Source organism: Ammospiza caudacuta, chromosome 3, assembly GCF_027887145.1.
Source record: "Ammospiza caudacuta isolate bAmmCau1 chromosome 3, bAmmCau1.pri, whole genome shotgun sequence".
Classification (NCBI taxonomy): Eukaryota; Metazoa; Chordata; class Aves; order Passeriformes; family Passerellidae; genus Ammospiza; species Ammospiza caudacuta.
In genome coordinates, this window is record NC_080595.1 from 12,787,852 (window position 1) to 12,805,725 (window position 17,874).

At 47.0% G+C, this 17,874-nt stretch overlaps 1 protein-coding gene across 1 annotated transcript; it reads left to right on the forward strand.

Moving 5' to 3' along the window:
- The first annotated feature begins 246 nt into the window (after nt 1–246).
- TOGARAM2 (TOG array regulator of axonemal microtubules 2) lies at nt 247–12,795 on the forward strand. The gene is made up of 10 exons (XM_058800725.1): nt 247–434; nt 2,068–2,173; nt 2,907–3,142; nt 4,672–4,824; nt 5,787–5,808; nt 7,020–7,123; nt 8,421–8,625; nt 9,794–10,010; nt 11,083–11,169; nt 12,560–12,795. The coding sequence occupies exons 1-10, from the start codon at nt 247–249 to the stop codon at nt 12,793–12,795; spliced, it is 1,554 nt and encodes a 517-aa protein (XP_058656708.1).
- Nucleotides 12,796–17,874: the final 5,079 nt, after the last annotated feature.

Sequence of the window (17,874 nt, forward strand, 5' to 3'; positions counted from 1 at the left end):
TGGGCACTGTCTGGCAGGGAGTGGGAGCTCTGCGGCCTCAGGAAGCTGCCGCTGGCTGTGGCACCTGTGGCACTTGGGAGCTGGCGCTGTGGGGCAATTGTCAGCTTCAGCCTGGAGCTGTGCCCAGCTGGGGGAGGCTGGGAGCAAGCAAGGAGCCCCAGGATGCAGGCAGCAGGGAATCTCTGAGGCAGTGGCAGCGTGTGCCACACGGAGCCCTGGCTGGGAGATGGGGCTGCAGGCCGCGCCATGGCGGGTGCCGTGCCTGGGGCTGCAGCGCCCATGGCCGACCCTCTCCTTACAGTGACCCCGCAGACGGCCACTGGTGCCAAGCGCCGCGAGGAGCCGCTCCGTGGGCGTGGGCAGAAGGACGGAGCATTTTCAGACCCACAGCAGTCCTTGCAGGAGGCACTCTCCATGCTGGACAGCGATGACTGGTAAGAAAGGCCCCGTTCCCTCTGTGTCCCTCTGAGCGTTAAGGTTGGTCAGAAGCTTTTGTGTCTTGCTCCTGCCTCGGAGCCCCCAGAGCCCAGAGGGCCAAAGGGCACTGGTGAAAGGCCTGCAGAGCAGGGAGAGCATAAAGATTGGAGAGCAGCCTTTTCTTGGCCTTGCTCTGCAGCAGTGCTGCAGCTGCAGCAGGTCCGTGCTGTTTCCTGGCTTTGCCTGCTGCTCCACGGAGCTGCAAAGGAAATGTTGAGGGAAGAGAGAAAGCTGTGGGATGAGTTGATTTGCTGGCTGAAGGCAGAAGCAGGATGGCAGCAGTTTTGAGTGTAGAGATTTGGGTGCCTTGGGCCCCTGGCCCAGTGGGACTGAGTAAGATTCCTCTCTGCTCCCACTGCTGACTGCAATGGCAGGGACTCATGCATGTGAGTCCCAGAAGCAGCTCCAGGGAGCTCCTCTTTTTGAGAAATGGGCTGAGTTGTGCTTTCAAGTCCCTCAGCCTGCCATTACTCCTGAAGGGCTCATGGCAGAAGAGAAGGAAAAAGAAAATCCTCTAGGAATCTTGCACTTCTGGAATTCAACTTTTCCTTCTCATTGCTTCATATGGGCCTGAGATGGTTTTTCAACACTCACAATGTGTCCCAAAATTCTACACAGACAGAAGGTGGCCCAGAGGTGATAACCCTGCAAATGTGAGGTGATATTGGTTGACTTTTTGATGTCTGGGTTAGCATCCACTCGCTAGTGGATGCTTCACTCTCACAGGAATAAACATGAAAAATTTGCCACGATACATCTCCTTTGCTTTGCCCTTTCTCTTGTGCTTTTTCTTCCCCATTTCTCTTTGTTGCCCTGTGAGGTGCAGAGAGCTTCTGCAGGTGTGGGGGGTCCTGATGACACTCAGGGTGCCTGTGGGATCCGTCACCAGCCCTGTGCTGCAGCCCTGATGCCTCACATCCCCTCCTGAGGCTGAGGGCCTGCACAAAGCAAGTGCTGAGAGATGGAGTTGTTTGCATCTTTTAAATAACATGTTGCTATTGTGGGGCTTGTTTTAGGTAGGAGTGTTGTGGGAAAAGCCAGAGTTTCAACAGTTCTTGCCCAGGGATGGAATCTTAATCTTCTGGGACTGGTGCTTTTTTGGGGAATGTGTGAGGTGGAGTGGATTGGGTGACAGATAGGCCTAGATTGTAGAGTGGGAACTCAGCTCCAGAGTGGCAGTGCAGACTCTCAGGGCTGAACTGCCTGCTGGGGCTGACAAAGAAGGAAAATACTGTCTCAGGAACAGCCCAATGGGACTGTGTCTCAGGGACAGGTACAGGGAGGTGACAAGAAACAGCAGCATGGCCTGGTCTCACAGCTTCTAGGATGCAGTGACAGAGGGACTTAATAGCAGAGATTTTCAGAAAGGCCACACATGAACATTCTGACAGCTCTCTCTTTGCCTCTTGCATTTGTGTATGCTTTTGACAGCCACAGCATCCTGTGGCAATGGGTTCCATGATTTCATTAAGTGCTCCTTGAAAACCACCTCCCATGGTTTGACTGAGCTGCCAGCGTGGTCATTTCAGAGAGGGCTGCCTAGTTCTTGGGTAGAGAGAAAAATCAATCTTTTTGGTACTTGTCCTTCAGGGAACTGAAGAAGAAGGGACTCTTCAACATCCCACGGCTGGCTGAGTCCCATCCAGAAGTCCTGCTGTGTCGACTTCGTGAGATTTGCTTGGCAGCTACCAGCGAGGTGAGAACATTGTTCTGAATTGTCCCCCATACTTCATACACGGCTTGTAGAGTAGATATGTGCTTGTTCATCTCCCTGTGTGCTCAGGGACTGCCTTCATTTCTAGTTTTAGACCTTCTAATGTCTGTCAGCTATCTGTAGGATCTGTGTGTACGTGCAGCTGTATTTACTGGCAGGTGTGGTAGCTGGCACTTGTCTTTGAGTGTGGTGCATTATAATGCAAGGCAGAAACTGAGACCCTAATGATATTGTATGCCAGAGTCCAAATCTCTGCCCAAGCTGTAAATGAACCCTGAAAATGAGTCTGTAGCTCTGAGCCTGTGTTTTCTGTTTCCTGAGTGCTTCAACTACAGGTGTTGCTTTTTTGAACAGGAGCACCTGAGTGGTTTATTTTTATGACTTGTGCCTTTATGGTTTGAAAGCATCCCTTATTTTATTTTGCTTCTTTGTTTTTCAAATCAAAGGGCCTAAAATCAGAGCAGTTGACATTATAGAAGGGTTAAGTAGAACACTTTAGTGAAACATATGTTTTTATGCCTGCAGTAAGCAGGTGTGAGGCCAGAAATTAGTGCCAGAGTAAGTGCCTTTCTGTGTTTGGTCTCTTTTGCTCTTCCTGTGCTTTTATGTTCCTCTGCAGACAGTGGGACATGCTGTGATTTTGTGGGAGTTTTGTCTAAGGAAACTGGTTTTCTTTTCAAGGTGATTCTTACGTTTCCCCTCATGACTTCCCCAGGTGACCAACCTCCGGTCCAAGGTGTCCTGCTCAGCAATCGTCACTCTGGGAGAGCTCTTTGCCATCCTGAAGAAGGACATGGACTCCGAGGCAGATGAGGTTGCTGCAGTCCTTCTCCCCATGGTGTGGAACTCCCCAGAGTTTATTCAGAAGGCAGCCTGTCAGAGCCTGGGGATGATGGTAGAGAACGTGACTCCTGCCCGAGCAATGACTGTTCTCATGGACAGGGGAGTCAAGTAGGTTCTTCTTCTTTTAGTGATGTTCTTCACCTTCCAGTGTGTGGGTGGGAGAAGGGATCCGGGAGAGAGAATGGGAATGGTGGGAGGGAAGGGTCCTGTATCCTGCATCTTCTGTGGACTCAGCGACTTGATTCTCTGATCAACCTCATTTCTTTCCTCTTGTCACCTATTTCAGCCCCCCTGCAGCCCATTAGGTCACAGAGTCACAGAACTGTAGAATATGGGGAGTTGGATGTGTCCCATCAGGACCATCCAGTCCAGCTCCTGGCCTTGCACAGAACAACCCAAGGGTCACAGCATGTGCCTGAGATTGTTGTCCAAATGCTTCTTGAACTCTGCCAGGCTTGGTGCTGTGAGCACTGCCCTGGGGAGCCTGTTGCAGGGCCCAAGCACCCTGTGGGTGAAAAACTTTTTCCTGATATCCAAACTAAAGCTCCTCTGACTCAGCTTGCTGGTGCTTCCTGGAGTTCTCCAAGTCTGTCAGAGTCTCCTAGATGTGGTTTACAGTGGGGAAGTGAAAGTGCCTGCAAAGGCTCAGGATACAGCTATGTGCTTTTGTGGGAAGAGGGACAATTACAATTGCAGCTGTGAGCACTGCTGCATATTTCACAGCTCTAACCACTGAGTCCCTGGGGAAAACCATGTGTCCTCATGATGCCATTAACCTGAGAAATAAGGAGTGTCCTTGCTGGGGTGTGGAGCACATGGGGGAGAATGTGCTGGGTGTGGCACAGCCTGCCCAGAAGGTGCAGCTGCTGCCAAAAGGAGTCTTGTATGAGTGTCTTGTATGAGTGTCCTGGCCTTAGAGCTCTGCTTTCTATTCAAAATGATGTTTCATGTTAGCCTTGAGATGATGATTCACTTTCCAGGCACCTTCACAGGCCGAGGGCCATGGGACAGCTGAAGCAAATGCTGCCCTAAGTGTTGGTGCTGGGCCTGATAGTTCCCAAGAGATAGTCTCTAGATCAGAACAGCCTGGCTCAAATGCCTGCCACCCTTTCCTCAGCTTTGGAACAGGGTAAAACACTCAGATGTATCCCTTGCCAAGCTTTACAAAAGAAACAGGCTGCATTGCTGGATAATCCACAACATCATGCCCCACAGTGTGTTTGCCCTGCATTTGTTTCTTTCCAGAGGTCTGCAGATTTGGGGATGAATGGGTGGAAAGAGCCTCATCCTGCTGCAGCTCTGTGTAGTGGGTGCCCTCTGAGGGGTCAGCATGAATTATCCTTAATTTCTAAATAATTCATATGTGATCTACTACTTTAATTTTTCTCTGAGTAAATTTTGGGAAAGAAATGGAGTATCAGATAGTACAGGGAGACTGAACTCTTCTGTGCAGGCAGTCCTTCTGTACAATGCTAACTTAGTGTTTCTCTGAGGACAGAACCTTCTGCAGGTGTTGGAAGGTGCAGAGAGAGCCCAGGCTCCTTCCCCCAGCAAGGACAGGGAGCATGCTCTGGCCAAGGCCTGTGCTGCTGCTGCTCCTTGTCCCTGTAGCCCAGGGTTTGCTCTCTCCTTCCCAGGAGCCGCTACGTCCAGGTGCGCAAGTGCGCGGCCGAACTCCTCCTGTCCTTGATGGAGAAAATGGGAGTCACCAAGCTCGCAGGCACCCCCAGGGCTGAGAGGCTCCCACATGTGGCAGGGAGACTGGCTCAGGACTGTCACAAGGACACAAGGTAATGATCTTCATCTCACCTCCAAAACCAGGAAAACCGTTTTGTGTTAGGCTTTAAAGGTAAAACCATGAAAGAGTGGAAACTCAAGGAAATAATGAGCGACCTCACTGTGTGGCTAAGGGGCATAGAATCATGGAATATGCTGAGTTGGAAGGGACCCATGCAGGTCATCCAGTCCAGCTCCTGGCCGTGTGCAGGACAGCCCAAGAGTCACTCCATGTGCCTGAGAGCATTGTCCAAACGCTTCTTGAGCTCTGTCAGGCTTGGTGCTGTGACCGCTGCTCTGGGCTGCCTGGGGAAATGACTGTACCGGGTAACCTGAGGCTGGCCAGCAAGAAGGAGCATTGCCAACTTCCTGTGACTTGAAGGAGTCTTCAGTGAGCTCAAAAGAGCTCAGATTAGCCAGTCCAATAGTTTTGATTGGCCTTAGGTGCACAAGAGAAAGCCAAAGTGTTGGCTAATGTTCATCACTGGAAGATCCCAAACATCTGTTTCTCATTAACTTAAGACTTCCCTAGAAATATTTCAGGGATCTTTATCCAATGTATTCAGTCTTTCTAAACCTCTTCTGCAGATTTCTAGAATGCTGTTATCTGTGGCTCAGTGGTCTCCAAATTTCTTCTTGAAGAAAACCGTAGTTTCCTAGCAGCAAAATCACCCCAAACCACCAAAATCCCCTTACTTTGATGATGAAATTCCCATTAATAGCTGCCAAGAGCACCAGAGCAACTAGCTGACCCTGTGCATACATATAATATAGAATAATCAAAAGCAAGCATGAGGTGAGAAACGTAAATTCCTGTGCAAAGGCAGCAGGACACTGCTAACAGGCTCTGACAACAAAGCAGATGTGTTTTGATTGTTGCCTGGGATCCTTTGATCCCAGAGAAGCACATCCCCAGTTTCAGAGAGAAATGGTATTTTTTTTTTGCCCCACATTCTCCTCCTGCCCCTGTGTTCAGCTACAGCACTGTGCAGTGTCAAGTGAGGTAAATCTCCCTCTTTGCTGAGTAGGTAGTGCCTTCTCATGCACGCATTGCACCTGATGAGTTTAAGGCATCAGCCTCTTCTGTTAACACTCTTCCTTTCTTCATTTTCTGTTGTTTCCTTCCTTCCTTCCTTAGGCATTATGGACAGGAGATGGTGAAGATGTTGCTGAATAATCAAAAATTTAAAAAGCTTTTGGAGCAATCCCTTTCCCCGCGTGACCTGGAAGATATTCTGACCAGAATTAAGAAGAAGGTAAGTGCTTGACAGGAGAAATATCTCCTTTGTGCAAGTATTGCCACTGCTAATACGAGATCAAACATACCCAATGTGTCTTTATCCTATTCCACTTCTGCTGAATCATTTTGCTCCTGGGAATGAGCTGTTAATCCTCAGCCTGTTCATCTGCAGACCACAGAGGAGCTGCTATTATCAGGGGAAAAGTGGGGTTTTGAATATTTTGAATATTGGTCACAAAGAGGAAAGGGAAAGAGGAGAAAATGGGTTAGCACTCGTGTATTTCCCCACTACAGTCGCCCTACTCTGCCCCCAGTAAAGCAATTAAGTGAGAATAGTGCTTCTGAACATAACAGAGTCTTCCTTGCAAAAGAGACTGGAAGTAGCAGTGCCAAGAAAATTTCCAAATATACAAAAAATGTCCAAGTCTATCGTAGTTACTACAGTTGCTGTCTGTCTTTTGGGAATACTGCCCTGCTGTCAAGCCCTGTGGAACTGGAAGAAGCATGGTTCAATTCAGCAGCATCCAGTGGAAAATCATGTGTTTGTTTGGGGGGGATTTTATCCTTTTCATCTACATTACAGAAGGGAGTGTGCCTTGGTGCACAAGCAGGGAGAGTAAGTGTTGAACCAAATCAACTTCCAACATATTGAGCCAACCTCCAAAGAGTCCAACTTTTTCCTTTAAGACCACTCATTGTCTGTCAGTCTGCATTATTCCCATTTATGCTCAAGACTAATGAATTTGGGATTTTAGACTGCTGCTCAGTGTGGTAGCACCCATAACCTGCCTTGGACTATTGAAATCAACGAGTTGGCATCACTGAACCTCTGGTCTGTTTATTTCTGTAAGTTAGGAAATGTTTCTCTAAGCCTTGGTAGCAGTGATCCTGGTTCTAACTTGTGTTTTAAAGAGGGCATTTCCTATTTTATATTTTAAAGATTCATGGGGTTTCTTTATGTCTTTGTAGGAGATGGAAAACCAGCAGGGTGAACGCCCCTCTGTCAAGGAGCCCGTGAAGAAGAGGAATGATGGCTCAAAGGAGCCCCAGGCCTCATTGCCCTCTAGCAAACGGTACTGAGCACTTTTGTCAGATGTGACAAAGCACATGACAAGCTCTACATGCCTCTTCCTCAGGCACATCTTTCTGCTGGAGATGACCAGTGCCAGATATTGTTTCCTTTCCCTACAAATGCTCTAGGGTAAAAAATGTTTACTTCTGCATTCTACTTCTTGATGATCCAGTGCAGTGGCAAGGGCAGTGCTGTGGAGGCTGGGAGAGGGCCAAGTCTCTGCTGCCTGGCTTGAGACAAGGAAATTCAACCAGGGTTTTTTTTCATCCAAGTGGAGTCCTTTGTTAGATGGGTGTTTTAATGAGAAGTCCCAGTTTGGAATCAGGATGCCATTCCCCAAACAAGCAGTTCCCATCCATGTGGTTTGGCCTGGCTGATTCCTGGTTTTCTTACCCTCAAACAGTACCAAGAATGAGTACTAAGGAGCAAGTTAATTCCTGAGCCATTTTGGTCAACAGGTGTCTCAATGTGGACTTTTTGTTTTGGTATTCCTGTCCTTCATATGGTTTGCTTGATGGAGAGCATGTTTGGTTTATTTCCCCCTGTGCTGCAATCAGCATTTAAGACAGGAATTTGGTCCTTGCTGTCTCTTCATGCCAGTAGCAGAGCTACTTTACCTGTTCTCCTCTTTTACCAGAGGGGATTTATTTAGCTCTGTCATGCTCAGTGGTGGCAGGAAGGTGACCACATGCCTCAGTAGCATGGCTAGCATCTTCCCATGCTCATGGAAGAGACAGGTTGATCCCAGAGGATTATTCCCAGAGGGTTTGTTAAGCTGTGCATCTAGTCTCTAGGGAAGCAAATGAAATGTGAGTGTAGTTCTGGCATGTCTGGCTTCTGTTCTTATCTCTGTTCCTGATTTTCTGGATCCTTCAGATATGCCCCTGTTCATCTGTTCAGATGCATCTGAACTACTTTTCCAGATTGTCATGCCGGGTGTAGAGACACTTCTTCAGAGTGATGACTTTCCTTATTATAAAGCACACACCTGCCATATGAGGAGGCATTTAAACTTGGAAGTAGTGTCTCCCTTTCCCCACAAAGCAATGTGTGCCTTGGAAGGCATCTGAAGATAGATCAGATGCATCTCATCCTTGGTTTTCCTGAGTGAGCAGTGGTGAGAATTTCACTTGCAGATTGTCTGCCATAATGATTGTCACGAGGTCCACGTTGTTCCTCAGAGCTTCATGATTTTCTAGCTTGAAATCACATCATTAGGAAAGCTCCTCAGGATGTTTTGCTCACAATTAACTGAAGGTATTACCAGCAACAGGTCCTAATTTGGTTTTGTTTTCCAGGGTGAAGTCTGCCCCTGGTGGACGCCTCCTCCACCGTCCAAAAGCCCAGGTCACGTTACCTGCAACTGTGGAAGGAAGGGAGTCACTGCAGAAGCTTTACCATCTCCTGGAAGCCAAGGGGTTTCAGACACGGATGGAAGGAGTGGCACTCCTCCTAGATCTGTGCAAAACCAGCCCCCAGCTGATCTCCAGTAACATTGTCCAAGTATGTAGGGTATCTTCATGGTTCCTTTCCTTTAGCTCCTTTCCCAAGCCTGGGGAAGTAAAGTTAATTCAGTGTGTCTTGGCACTACTGCATCCTGGCTGTTTGGGACAGGCTGGTCCCTCTTACCCAGACAAATGCAATTGAAGTCCGGGCTTCAGGACAAGTTCTTTCAGTCCAGCTGTATTTGTCTGGCACGTGCCTATTGCTGATGTTCATCAGATGATGGCAGAAATTTTCTGCTGTCTCCTACTCCCAGTTGGGTTAAGTGAAGGGAATCCAGCCACCGAAAGCATGGCAATTATTCTCTAGACGAAAAATAGGTTTGCATGGGGAAGAGAAGTATCAGGCTGGGTTAGTTTAAACAAAATGTTTTAAAAAGGACACTTCTGTAAACTCCATTTTGTCTTGCACAGGCACAACTCTGGCTCTCATTTCCATCCTCATCCCTATTCCTCTTGGTAAAGATGGTGCTCACCCTTTTTGGGGGGCCTTTTTTTCTCTTTGGAAAAAGAGGAAAACAGCTAAGGACCGATCCATCCTTTCTTCTCCCAGTAGCTGCTTTTTCCCCTTTTACGGAAAATGGTGCCTGATAATGTGGCTGTCAAGGGACTGAACCTGCTCTAATGAGAGCTGTAGAGCACATTACGTTTCAGAAGTCTACATTTAGTTAGAGAAATGGTCTGGATCCTGGAAGAGTTGACCAGAGCCCTCTCCTTCTTCAGGCATAGGTTCTAAGACAAACAAAATAAAAATGAGATCTCCTCCTGCTACAGTTTTGGCAAAAACATAATTGCCCTCAGTACTTGAGGCAACTGTATAGAAAAATGGGTATGGTAAATATCTGCTTCCATAATTTAAAAGCAAAGGAAGTCTTTTGAATTAATAAATGAAATTGATTTGATGATTTATAGGTGGAGAGAAACACCATAGGAACTTTTCTGTCCCAAGCCAAAACTCTTAAAAACAGATGAAAATCTTTAAGCAGCATCAGGTTGCACAACCATTCCAGTGAGTGGCCCACAGGAAAACAGTGAAATTGTGCAAGCAAGGGCTGACCTGACAGAAAGGATCACTTTCATCTTTTATATTGCTGAGTGCTCATTTCTACATCCCCTCTTCAGACAAGGTCATTTTAATCCAGTTTTCATGTTGTTTGTTCTCTTCACAGATTTTTGATAATTTTGTCCTGAGAATCAATGACACCCATAAGAAGGTGAAGCAGCAGGCGCTGGAGGTGCTGGCAGAAATGATTGGAGTCCTGGAAGATGCCCTGAACCCGGTGATGGTCCGTTTGGTGGAGGGAATAACAAAGAACCTGAACTCAAAGGATCCCGGGGTTCATGCCGCAGCTGTGACTGCACTGGACCAATCTGTTGTTCATTTAGGTAAGGCTGAGCCTGGCATGGACTCCCCTCACCTGTGTCTCTGTCTGTCCCACACAAGAGAGCGCCGAGTGCCTTGGGAGCTGTTGTTGTCTGTGGAAGGCTCCAGCTGACACCCACCAGAAGCTGGGCAGGTGCAGTCCCCAACAGGCTGGAATGTGCAGCAGCATTTCCCAGCAGTCCCAGGCTGCCTTGGCTCTGTGGCGCTGCTCTGAAGAGCAAGTCCTGGACTCCAGCTTTGCTACAATTCAGAGCCAAAGGGGTTTTGGAGTTTGCTTGGGCCCTGTCTGACTTGCCAAGTGAACAGCTTTGCTGTTGGCATGAAGGGACATCGGCCCATCAGAGTTTCTGCAGATCAGCCACCTGGAATGCTCTGCATTAGAGGCATTAGCTGCCTATTTCCCACCTTCCTCATTTGTCTTCTTTTTCCAAGGGGGAACTGATGATTCACCAAGTCCATTTCTTTAGAACAAATGGGTCTAAGTCCAGCTGTCAATGATGCCTTGTTCCACATGTTGTTTTGCATGGGGCAAGATGGCAATAGCAAATACCTGCCTGGGGAAGGGCTGCTGTAAATTCCTGTAAAGGGCTGCTGATTTATGTCAGCTCTGAAAATGCGGCACTGGGGGAATACGCCTGAAAAATGGAGTGTTGAAGAGTCAGGTCTTGAGGGGCAGTTTCCACTTTCTCCACCTCAGCTGCTCCGTGAAGTCACAAACTGCCTGACTCAGTGTCTTTCTGTGTCCCAAGTATGGGCTTCTTCCTTTTTGCTCTGGGATGCAAAACCTTTCCACTGCTTTCATGTGACTGAACTCTTGAGGTCCCTGGTGTGAAATGTTTTAGCATAGCTCCTGGTCCAGCAGACAACTTTGGATTTACACATGTGAAAGGAGAGCTTTTCTTTTGGAATTTTAAACCCTGCCAAGTAGGCTGGAAGGAAAGAAGAAAAGGATTCAAAAATTAGCAGAAATTGACTTTATTGTATCAAATGGGGTTGCCCCTGCCCTTTCCCTCCCCACTGTCCTTTCTCCTGTGCCCTCAGAAGAGTGAGCAGAAGCGTGTGTTTCACTTGTAGATGAAGTGTCACTGATGAAAGAGCTCAGCCACCAATGGAGCAAACTGAGTGGTGAAGCTCTTCTGGAAGTCACAGAGTGCATCACAGGTATGGCCTCCCTTTGTAAGCCAAGAGGTCTCTGAGGGAGTATTGACAGGGAATGCCTGTGAGCAGAGAGCAGAGTAGCTCCTCCACATGAGGAGGTGCTGAGCTTGTCCCTCCTGCCCAATGGCCAAGGCAGGTGTATTTGGCAGGCTTTCCCTGGCTGCTGCAGAGCTGTGCAGCATCTGAGATGGGGGCAGCGCTCGGCCTTGGGGCTCAGCTCTCACTGGGGCTCTTCTCAACCTCCACAGTGACCAATGTCTTTAATAGCATTTAAACTCAAATGAAGTCTCATTTTTAAATGAGTACCATAACCCTTTTCCTGCTTAGCAGAATTGGTTTGGGGTATTTTCAGGAGCTCTTTCAATGTTGATGACTGCTGGTGGATTAACAGCATAGAGAAAACGAAGTCTCCCAGCACAGAATAATAAATAGCTACTACATAACATTTTGCCTGATCAGAAAATAAGACTGGTCTCCTGAGCATTTCAGGTTTTGATCTCTCAGCCAAATCTGCCATGCAAGGAGCCTGTTGGTAGTAAATTTTTGTCTGTGTTTGATAAAGTTCAGTTCGAAAAATGAGCAGAGAGCAGATTCCAGAGACAATGTGAGAAAACACTTGTGTTCTGGCTAAATTTCAGTCCCCTGTGTAGCTTTTTTCTCTCTCTGTGCCCCTATTTCAGTGCACATTGTAAGAAAAAATGCCATTAGCATTGAGAGGGGAAATGGCATTAAAGTGTGGAAATGCTTAAATGCCAGGGCAATGGGGTCTGGGTAATTCTCTAAGACACCCTGAGGATTGAAAGAGCTCTTGGTTGGAAGGCACAAAAGCATTCTGCCAAAAACACCAGCTAGGCACTGTTGTTTCTCATCCAGCTGTCAAGCAGCACCCATCTCTGGTGGGCTGGAGTTTTGAAGTGTGTTCTAATACTGCACTTTGCTGTGTGCCACCGAGCAAAGGGAAGAGCCAGATGAGACTTTTGGCCCTTGACATCAAAGTTACAAAAAGGAATCATTCCCTTTATTAGAAATCTCTCAATTGCCTCTCTAGGGTGCATTTCCAAGTCTTCCGTGTGGGTTTAGACAAGTTGTCAATGGAAATAGAAGGCAGTTTGATGTTTCATTCACTGTTCGTGCAGAAACAATTTGTGAAATAATTTAGTAGCGGTACAAAGTCTGTGCCACAGCTACAAGGCTCTGGCTGGAGAAATTAGTCCGGAGGGGTTGGTGGTTCTGTTTCAAGGATGATCAGCTGCATGGCCCATTTCTGGGTCATGGGGCTCTGTGTGCTGTTTCACTGATCTTGGCCAGAGCGGCTCCCAAGAAGCAAAAGCAGATGTAGATCCTTGTTTGCATTGAGGTTGGTGGGTAAGGAGCTGTGTGTCTGTCCCGGCAGTGCTTGTGGAATGGGTTCATGCCAGGAGCCCTGAAGTGGTGCAGCGCTACGCCCTGCCCGTGCTCTGGTCCTGCCTGGAGAACAAGGCGCTGCCGGTGCGAAGCGCCAACGTCTGCACTGTGGTCACCAAGCTGGCCTGTGCCCTCTGCGAGGTGATGGGCACCCAGCTGATCAAGTGTGCTGAGAGCAAGCCTCCACACGTGCAGGAAAACCTCTCCAGCCTTTTGGGCTGGTGAAGGTTTCATGTTCTCCAGAAAGCTGACCAAGTGCTGAGTTGGACACCTCCGGATGGCACTTTTCAGCTGTGCCAGAAATGACAAAATACTAAGGAAGGGTGTGCATCTGTCCCCGCTCTCTCCATTGCCCTTCCTAGTCATGGCATGGGGGCCTGAAGGAGCTCCAGACTGAGGGCAAGTTGAAGACCAATCATGGATCTGCCTCAGAAAAAGGTGAGGTGGGAGCTGGGCTGCTCTCTGTTGGGAGGAAGGCTCTTGTGGCAGCCCAGAGAGGCTGTGCACATTGGCAGGGAACAGCTGTGCCCTGCATGTGCCCCCTGCAAGGAGCTGTGCTGCTGCCAGTGGCCCTGGAGCTGTAGGGCTGCTGAGCTGTGGGGCAGGGAGAGGAGCAGCAGGGTGCATGTGCAGCTGAGCCATTGCTGGAGAGCACAGGGCTCTGGGCTCCCTGCTGTCCCAGGGCAGCCCAGAGGCCAGGCTGTTCCTGTGGCAGCTCTGGGGAAGTGGCTCAGGGTTTTCCCCTGGCCTGCCTCAAGTGTCTGCCAGCAGGAGCATGTTTCCCTGTGCAGCTGTTTAGGAATTTCCAGGAAATGTGTCCCCTGAAATATGGACCTTCAGATGCTTTAGGCTTGCTTTGCAGTCTCTGTTTAAGGTTGTGTGTCCCTTTTGCAGATCTGACTGGCTACAGTCTGGCTAAGATATTTTCCGTCGTCGGTTCTGATTTTCTCTTACCCACAGAGTCATTGTCTCCAGTCCAGAAAAGCTGTCTTTCCTAGAAGATCAGGAAGAAGCTGCCAACTGAGTGAAGAGTGAAGACTAGGATTTCTATTTTAGGATTCATAGATACAAATGTACATATGTTACTTAGATGTCGGTATTTATTTATGTACATTTATAAATATGTTATTTATTTTTATACATATGATATTTAGATGTAGTTTTGAATAAAATTTTTTATTGTATCTTTAAATTTTGATGCCATCATTTAATTGTATATATTTTATTGTGATGATTTAAAAAAACTAAAAAAAAAAAAAAACCCTAAAAAAAAAAATCAAAGGAGATTTTGAGACCAGGACCTGCTAGCCTAGAGTTTATGGCATTGCAGCTCACTTGATGTGCCAGTGTCTCACCATTCCTTTCCTCACTGGGCCTCTCCTCTTCCTCTTTTGCCACTATTTCCTTGTGTCATTTGTGCTCCTCTTTTTTACTTGGCATTACAACAGGGCCACCTGTTCACATTTGGGGGACAATGGATTCAAAGGATCCCGTCTTGTTGTGTTGTGTCTGTATAAGTTGTTCTGTTCCCGCCTATCATGTAATGGTTCTGCCTTGGTTCTCCCCTTCCTCTCTTGCGCTGCCGGTTATCCCAACTCCTCCCCAGCTGCCTTGGAGACTAAGGTATCCTTTCTCAAATCCCTCCCCAGTGCCCTTTCCATCCCTTGGCTCTCCCACCCTTCTCTCTGGAACTCTCTAGAACCTTCCAGCTAGAGCGTCAAGTGATTGGCTCAGGGGCTGGGGCCTCACTCTCGAGTTACCCACATTGGTGTTCTCCCTAAGTCAATCTTTTGTATCCCACTCCCCTCTCAAACTCTTTTCGTCCAAGGACTGACTCCTCCCGTTTCCCTCCCTCCTTATAAGCTGTTGCAACGTCCTCCTGTCTCTCCTGTTGTCGGTTCACCCTGGGACCCAATAAACATGCATTCACCACAGCTGGAGAGTGCTCTCTGTTTCTGCTGACTGTAGCCAAAAGCCCAGCCATGTCCTACCACAAAGTAGTGCTGCTGTCATAGCACAGAGCGTTTGCCTTAGGGGCTGTCCCAAACCACAGAGATTGGGATAGTGCCCCCCTACTGCTAGCAGTGCTGGATAGCTAGCCGGGATGTCCGAGAAGGACAATCCTTCTCCAGCTTGACTGCTTCACTGTCTAGTCAAAAGTTTTCTATCTAGATGTGTTCTCTGCTCACCAAAGGCCAGAGCAAAGAAACAAAGAGAAGTGTGCCCAAATGGCAAAAGCTTTGCTCCTTTGCAATCTCACACAGATCTGGCTCTCAGGTGTCTTCAGTCACAATTTCACAGGTAAGAAGAGGTTGTGCATTTCACTGGGAAATGGTGAACTGCTTTGGAAAAGCCATCTGTATGTATATTTACCCAGAACATCAGTCCAGCTGTGTTGTTTGCAACTTGTTTGCAGAAGGATGAGTGGACTGTGAGGCCAATAACAAGTGACAAGGTGTACTTGTTTTGATTCAAAGCAAATTTGGGAGAGAATCTTAAAGGGGCTTTGGTAGGAAAGCAGATTAAATCATCTTTTCTTTCTAACTGGTTTGGGAGAAACTAATTTTTTGGAGAAAAGTGGAATAAACCTGTTTATAAAACAATAAAACTTAAACAATATTAAACAATAAAACTCTTTGCTGCTCTAAAAGAGATAACAAACTGAGAAAATCCCATATCCTGGTTGTAGCTGAGCTTACACTGTCTCTGATTAGTCTGTCTGGTGGTGGAAATGTTGCAGGCTAGGCTTGGCTTGGTGGGCTACAGGTGTTAACTGCTGGTGCTCTTTTGGGTGTTTAGTCTAGAGCAGGTTTTAAGAGGTGTAAAGAAAAGAGAAAAAAAAACCTTGCAGTCTGGGGAACTTTTTTGCTTCAACTAGCTAAACTAACTAAAAGCAAAAGGGAGCTCTGTCCCGCTGTCTGTCCATCCGCAGACAACACAGAACGGAGCAGGAATGTGTAGGACTGTGCAGTGTCTGAAAACAAAACTGTGCGCTTCTACTCTGCCCCCCCTTCACTCTCTGGAACATGTCTTAAAGGTGCAAAACTTATTATTCAGCCTAAACAGAACGAGACAATGGGGGATAAAAGCATCGTATAGTCAGCCCAGGACACAAGGGTTCCTCAAATCTAAACCACAGTCTGGGTGCCATTCAGCCCAGTGCTGAGAAATCATTTGTTCCCTTGGCCAGTGCTTGCCAGAGTAATGAATTCCTGCATAGCTGAAACAAGCAATTCTGGATTCAGCTCCAGCTCTTGGTGGGCTGCATGATGATTGACAATGCTCCCTATCCAGAAATTATTTTGCAGTTTCCTTTCATAGTCATTCGAAGCTTTTAACCTTCACATTCAATTTGCTTTGCCTTAAAGAAAACCACTTCTGGTCCCAGTGCATACTGCAACCTTTTGCCAGCAAAATCCTCATGGTTGCCAGCTTCTGATGTTACAGAAGAAACTGCATGTGAATGTGTTAATTAGGTTTTCTGATGGAAAAACTCTATGGCTGCATGTGTTTGCTTAGCTATGGGTTTAGTCCTGGCCTAGTAAAGCCCAGGCAGGGTGGCATGTTTCAGGGAAAACTGGTCCATGAGCTTATGGGGTTGCCATCAGCAGGAGATTGAATGTCTCCTTTGGGGATTTCTCTGGAGACACAATTAGGGACCAGCTCTATGCTGCAATATTCTCTTATATCATTCAGAAATATCCTAGAAAAGGCAGTGAAACTTCATATCTCCTTTCACAGCCACTGTTGGAAGAGGGGCATTCTTGTCCCTCCTCAAAGCCATTGCTCTTGCACACCAGAAACGTGAACATCCACAAACAGCAATGACGCATGGTCCTCCTGCTGCTGCTTCAGAGCTCTGGCAAGTGCTTGTCTTGCAAAACTGGAGTTAGGTATTGCTTGGGTCTTGGCTCAGTTTTGTGGAAGTTTAGAAGGAAAAGAAAATCTGAAATAAGAAGCTTAGGATAATTGGATCCATTGGCCCATGTGCTTGCTTTCCACCTATTTTTTTGCAGGATTGACTTCTCATCCCCAAATGAGTGACTGGGAAATAGTCACCCCCAGAGCTGTTGCTTTGTACTTCTGGAGCATCTCAGCCTCCTGGGAATTATCAAGAGTAGAGAAACTCACACAAGTTTCTCTTGTTCTAGTCTCCTTTTTGCTGCAAGGACTCTAAGTTAAACCTATCAAAGGTCTCTTAAAATTACTAAGAATTTATTTAAGAGGCTTTGAGAGTTATTAAGTTTATTTAAGACTATTTTTACTGGTTTGTAAATAGCCTCTGAAAAGGTCACAACAATCTTCATTGTGTGTTGGGAGAAGACAGGCTGCAGAGCCACTCATCAGTCCAAGGAAACTGGGAATACACCTAGCATCTGAATGCCTGCTGCAGCCCTTTGCTGTGGTGTTTGCAGTGGCTATTCTTCTGTGGAAAAGCCTAATGCAGTTATTTGGCTGTCAAGGGAGCTCTGTGGGGCTGAAAATGGGACATCATAAACTTGCCTGGGCTAGCAAAGCTCAGAGGTGCACTACATGCTTTCTTCTCTTGGCTCTTGGTAGGATAAATAGTTCTGAAGTACTGTGTTTTTCAACAGGAAGAGCATAGCATTTCCTGTGGGTTTTTAAAAATTGTCCATGGTGTATTTTATGTTCTTTCTTTGTTTTGCACCTTGGAGGTTTTAGTTTTGTAATTTTTTTGCACCCTCTTTTAAGCTGTTGTTGATATGCTATTTGGACTAATACGAAATTTGTCTAAGACTCATAATTAGGTAATTACTTACCTGGAGTCCTTTCTAACTAGATGCTCACCTGCAGAGCACTGTGGTAGCAGGGTGTCCCTGATGCTCCCTGTTTCCTGACTTTTCCACATGAGAAACTGTGCTATGAGAACCTACTTGCAGTCCAGGTCCCTTACAACAGTTAAGATGTGCAGGTATATGCATGTGGTTTCCCTGAAATATAAAGGTGAAAGGATCTTCATGGGTATCTGGTTATTGATGAAACCTCCACTATTCAAAAAGACCCAAAAGATGCATTGCCTCTTGCCCTGGCTGTCCACATTAACTATATTTACTAGCAAAGAGACACAAAGCTTCCAGGAGGAGTAAAACATTCCAAAAGTGAGGCCATTGTGTTGTACTGGCAGGTTGAATTTTCAGTTTGGATGTAAGAGATACTAAACTTCTACTGATTATAAGAGGGGGTAAGGCTGCAATGAAATGGCCCCATAGGATTGACAGTGTCACACTTAAAAGCCAAAGCAGCTGGTAAATTTGTTGATTTAGATTTTCTCTGCAGAGTCAT